This window comes from Cryptotermes secundus, unplaced genomic scaffold (assembly GCF_002891405.2).
Source record: "Cryptotermes secundus unplaced genomic scaffold, Csec_1.0 scaffold63, whole genome shotgun sequence".
Lineage (NCBI taxonomy): Eukaryota > Metazoa > Arthropoda > Insecta > Blattodea > Kalotermitidae > Cryptotermes > Cryptotermes secundus.
Window position 1 is genome coordinate 632,864 of NW_019725836.1, and position 6,145 is coordinate 639,008.

Below are 6,145 nucleotides of genomic sequence, written 5' to 3' on the forward strand. Positions count from 1 at the left end.
ATGACATAAAAAGATAACTCAGTATATGGCTCAACATGCATAAACAATCTATTATTCAGGGCAGTGTTCACTGACTTTTATTTCACATCACACCATAAGTTCATGTGCAGTACTTCAATATCTGAGCAAAATATGGGGAAAAATTCAAAGAAAGCAGTTATCTGAACCCTCAACATCCTCATTTTTGCATTCTGGGCCCACAACCTCTTGTGGATGTGCTATCAGAAATGGCAGTTCAGCAGATTATAATATTGACTTTAATAAATAGAAGCAAACAAAATCTGAACATTCCTGGAAACAGAGAACATAGGTTACCAGCATTAGCCAACAGACTGCAGATAATCAGGAGATTACATCATCCAGCTCATAGCCAGACATGTTATCCTATGTTACTAATGTTATTTATATCCATATATGGGAATCCACTTGAAGTCAAATGGAGATTCTCAATATCATATTATAGTTAAATCTGAATATGTAAATTGAAGTTACAATGTCTGCGTTTTCCTTCTTCTCAGGTGGACAACGCAACAGAGAGTAATCCCAGATGAGTAAGGGTCCAGAACTGTATCAACATTGTTCTAGCTTATTGAAAGAGTAAACATTTCATCATACTTCATTCGGGTCCTGAGTTTCCAGTTTTCACCAGCAAGCAATCAGCGCCATGAACAACATCATGAAGTCAGAAGAGTATACTTCTGACACTAAGAAGAAGGAAAGTCCAGGAACATTAGGAATCTGATTTGTTCACCACATGTTTAATATAAAACCATTACATATAGTCACTAGGACTTCCAAAAAATATTTCTATGTTCATCACCTTTATATATTCTTCTCCAACTGTTGAAAATGCATATGTGGAATAGGACCCAGAAAATGGACTAACTTACTTGCTAGTACCATGAGTATTGCCAGTGTTCTGGAACTATCAGCAGTGATCAGCTCATTTGACTTCAACCTTGCAGCAAATTACACAGGGGTTGTTGTGTATAGATTGGTCTAGAGAAGTAATTTTGGATGTTTACAACATTGTGTGCATTTATCTTATTATATTAATTATTCACAAATGAATAAAGTGTTTCTTAAATAATTCCAAAGAATCCTACTAGTTAAAATTCAGTAAAACTTCTCAATCCCAAGTTTTAATTTTCCATATTTTTAAATGTTGTAAATGTTTGTGTGTATCCCTGAGACCTCTAACAATTTTAAAAAGAGTGCAAAAATAAATCCTAAAAAAGAGCATCCATATTTTATAGTTAAATCACGTTTTCCTCACTGAGATTCATGTAATAATATGCCTGGTAGAATATCCTATCTAGAAATCTATACTTAGCACAACAACTTGTGCTGCAGCATTGTCCTTGATTATTACACTAACACAGTTGGGCCAGAAAAATGAATCTGGTGTTTTAACATTTAATTCTAAATGCAGAAAAAAGAGAACATTTTAAAATTTTATTATATTGTAAGACCATCATACTAAAATGTCTCAGTTTTTGAACTTCTGGTGTGCTGTAGCACATGTAACACTGTAAAATGTATTAGTATCATAATCATATAGAAGGGGGTTAAATATGGGGTACAAAATGTTTTGATGGATTCAAATTGTAATTGTAACAAAAATTCAGTAAAATAAAGATGAAATTTTAAAGCTAGGTATAGGACTTATTTTTGTCATCTTCAGTGATCACCATCACCACCACCACCAACACCACCACCACCACCACCACCATCACCATCATCACCGCCACAACCACCACAACCATCATCCTTCTTATTAAGTAACTGCATGGAATATATTTATTCCAGTGAAGTCAGTAGTCAGTTAATCAAGAAATTATTTCTTGTTTTGGAAACTGCAGGCTCACCTTAATGCCAGTGAACCCTATTCTAAACCCGTCAAACCCAAACTTCACCCAGACATAATATTTTCATGTGACCCATTATAACATCATCCTCCCATTTATGCCTAGGTCTCCTCTAAAATTGTCTTTACCCGTCATGGTTTTCAGTTAAAATTTTGAATGTCATACATACAGCCACCTTGTATCCTCAAGTATAACCCAGGTACATTTTTAGCAAAAATACATCATTTAAGACAATTTTTAAGCAGCGCTGTAGCTGTGAAAGGATAGCAGAGGTTATACTGTATAAAAAGGTAAAACTTTGGTTGGGGAGTCTTACCCAATTTTTAAGAGAAAATTCCACACCAATGCGATGTTACAATGGCATGAGAAAAAGTATTTGATTACCTTGAACTTCCTAGAAATTTTATTTCAGTTATATTTTTGTGATGTATACAAAAATGAAAAATAATTGTAACAATACTATATTTTCACTATATTTGTGAGAGAGAGATGTAGGAAATATAGTAGAAGGGTGGGCAGTAGTGAGGAATCTTGGGAAAACATACTTTCCTTCCACTACACATTGAGTATTTGTCATTACATAGAACACAGAACACAATTCATCAAACAATTCTTTTATTGTTGCATATGTATTCATTACTGCAGAACTAGGAGGAGGCTATTGCCTAGCAATAGCCAAGAAATGTGTTTGACAAGTCATTGCAAAGCAGCATTAAGGGGTGCACACACAACAATGCCATCTCATAGGTCTCTTTTTCAAAATAATGAAATTACATTGAAAATTGGCAATGATATTAACTTGCAACAAAGAATGAAATGTTGTCATTTTATTAATTTATAATCACAATCAAGTTTGTCATTTGAACTTACAGGCCCTGTGTATATGTCCTTAAATTCATCTGATGCACATCACAATAACTGTGGCCAAGTAATTTATGATTTAGATTTTTCTTCCATGGTGATATACATTAATATGAGGGCAGACTGAATTTAGAGGTACAGCACCAAATTACATCAACATATTTATTACAAAATTAATCTTTAATAAAGTCAAGAAACACTATATACTAATGTTTATAGTTCTCATTACCATTCAGACATTTATCCCATTGTTTTATAAGTTTAAATATTCCTTCATGGTAGGGTTCCTTTCCAATGGATGTAAAGTATTGCACAAGTGTCTTTTGCAATGAGTTTTGGTCCGCAAATCTTTTTCTTAATGAAAAGTCCTTAAATGGCTGAAAGAGGTAGAAATCTCCATCAGGACTATGTGGTGGATGCTGCAGAACTTCCCACTTCCTCTTTTCAACCAGGACGCTGTCTGGGCTGGAGTGTGGGTCATGCTCCATTGTGCAGAAGCCTCACTCCAGTGGTTAATCATCCTGGTCTCTTTTGCTTAATGACTTCACGCAATTTTTTTTAGAGTTTTGCAGTATTTGTTGCTGTTGATTTTGTTATTGGTGGGATAAATTCAAACAGCAGGAGGCCTTCTCAATCCCAGAGCACTGCTGCGAATGTTGTTTTTTTTTTTGCAGATGGCTCAATTTTGATTTTTTTTTTGTAGTGGGTAAATGAGGATGTTTCCAAGTCATGAAGTTTCTTTTTGACTCTGGGGTGAACTCGTAAACCCATGTTTCATCTCCAGTAATGATGTTTTTCATGAACAGTTCTTGTTCATCTTGCATTGTATGTATGAAGGGGTAGGCCTGCTCGGCCCTTGCACTTAGACCTCAGTGGTCCATTGTGCTTCCCCTTTTTTTAATTATTCCCTCAGCAACCCCACGCTTTGGATGAAGCGCAGGATTTTGGACGTGGCGGCATCGAAATAGTCACTTGTTTCCATAAAGTACCGACCCAAGTGACGTCTTAAAGAGCTAAAGCCTCACATTCACACAGGACGTGTGTGGCTGTTTCATTTTCAATCTGACACCTCTCACAAGTGGGACTATCACTTAGTCCCAGTTTGAACAGGTGTCCTTTGAGGTGACAGTGTCCTGTAAGTAGTCCTACCACCCATTGTAGCTGGTTCCTGTTGAGCTTCAACAGTTCCTTCGCTCTTTTATCAGAAGGTCCTCGTATGAGTCCCTTAGCTTGCCTGAGTCCAGTTAAGGATTCCCAGTATTTCTTATGTTTTATGTTAGTCCAGTCCCTGATTGCCTGTTTGGCAACTTCTAGAGAGATGCCACAGGCTGGTTCAGGTCCTATGAACGGATGTTCAGCTCCAATTTTAGCTAATTGGTCTGCTGCTTCATTTCCAGCAATACCCTCATGCCCCGGCACCCATATCAGTTGTACCCTGTTATGTTTGGCCAGTTCCATGAGGGTTTGGTGGCAATCCAAGACCAATTTTGAATTGATCTTGTGTTTGTCAATGTTTTGAGTGCTGCTTGGCTGTCAGATAGAATGTAGATGTTCCTATTTCTATAGTTCCTATCTAAATTCTCCATAATACATGCTTTAATGGCATATACTTCTGCCTGGAATACTGTCGTGTACCACCCAAGGCTGAAACTAAGTTTCCGCCTCGTACCATGGCAGTACACACCAGCTCCAGTGCCTCTATGTGTCTTGGAACCATCTGTATACCAGATCAGTCCCCCTTTTCTGTCAGGCTGAAACCCATCTTCCCATTCACTCCTTTCAGGAAATCTGACTGTGAAGGGTTTTTCATATACGTGTCTCAGTATCATTTTGTCAGACCCCATTTGTAATATGGCTTCTGTTTTCATGTCCCAAGTCATGTCTGCATGGCCGAAACCATCAGATCTAGGTTTCCATTGTCCACAGCACTGTAGACGGTAAATTCCTGCCCTGGCCTCTGCATCCAACTGCATATGCAGTGGGGGGAGTCCAAGGAGTATCTCCAGTGCAGCTGTTGGAGATGTTCGAAATGCTCCTGTAATACCTAAGCAAGCCAACCTTTGCAATTTGCCAAGTTCTGTCTTGCTTGTCTTGAATTTAACTCTGGGCCACCATACTGTGACACCATACGTAATTATAGGTCTCACAACCACAGTATATAGCCAACATACAACCTGTGGCTGCAGTCCCCAAGTTTTACCAAACTTGCCCTGCATGTCCAAAAAGCCTTATAGGCTTTGTTAATGACTTTGTCCAGCTGCTTTTTCCATGTCAGTCCCTTGTCTAATATTAGACCAAGGTACTTGACATCGCTGGAGAGCTGGATTGTATTATTGAAGAGAATCGGTTCCTTAAGACCCTTTACATTTCTCTTCCTAGTAAACGGTATGATTACCGTCTTGTTGGGATTGATGGAGAGACCTGTTCTTTCACACCATCGTTGGACCATGTATAGAGCTGACTGAAGACGCTCTGATACGGTCGAAAGGAATTTTCCATTTATGAGGATTGCTATGTCATCAGAATATCCTACTGTATAATACCACTGTATAGTGCCCACAGGAGATCGTCGACGACCAGGCTCCACAGCAGAGGTGAAAGTACGCCCCCCTGTGGACATCTCCTAGACGCGGACACCCCCAGGGTTTCTCCCGATAATGTAGCAGCTATGATTCTGCTTTCCAGCATAGCATTGATCCATCTGCATATTGCAGGCTCTATGCCATGCCTTCCAGCAGCCTGTTTGATTATATCAAATGCTATCAAAGGCTCCCTCTATATCAAGGAATGCTCCTAAGGCAATATCCTTGTGTTCAATTGCACTTTCTATGCGTGTTACCACATTGTGTAGTGCACTTTCGGTAGATTTACCTGTTTGGTAGGCATGTTGGTTTTGGTGTAGAGGACATGTCCTCAGTACCCCGTCCCTAACATGCCTATCCACGACAGGCTGATAGGGCAATAAGCCTTAGCCTCGGTATAATCAAGTTTCCCGGGCTTTGGAATAAACGTCACCTTAACCTGCCTCCAGACTGTGGGAATAAAACCATATGCCAAGCAGGCTCTATATATGAGACATAGGTGTGGAACTAAAAGTTCTGCCCCATGTTGCAAAAGTGCCAGTACAATTCCATCCGTTTTTGTTCATCTTAGTAACATTGAAGATTTTCAAGGGAAGCAGCCATTCTTTTACTTTTGTGCTCCTTGGTGCGCATTTTCAAAACCCAGTTAGTAGGCACTTTGCAGAAATTTAAATATGAGATGATTTCATGAAGAGTGCTTTTTGCAATACCTGTCACTTCAGCAATTTCATGAACTTTGACGTTTTGATCTTCCCTTATCAAACCTCAATGACACAGTTTTCATTAGTGTGCAAAGTCGTTGGTCTGAATCTGTGGATCATTCAGTGCCATTCA

The 6,145-nt window shown here is 38.8% G+C and overlaps 1 protein-coding gene across 1 annotated transcript in view; it reads left to right on the forward strand.

Annotated features, from left to right (window-relative positions):
• Window positions 1-1,655, forward strand: part of LOC111863502 — a 93,065-nt gene extending 91,410 nt beyond the window's left edge. Inside the window, exon 5 of the mRNA XM_023849855.2 lies at window positions 519-1,655. Coding sequence (XP_023705623.1) covers window positions 519-541 — 23 coding nt within the window. The 3' untranslated portion in view covers window positions 542-1,655. The remainder of the gene's footprint in view (window positions 1-518) is intronic.
• Window positions 1,656-6,145: the final 4,490 nt, after the last annotated feature.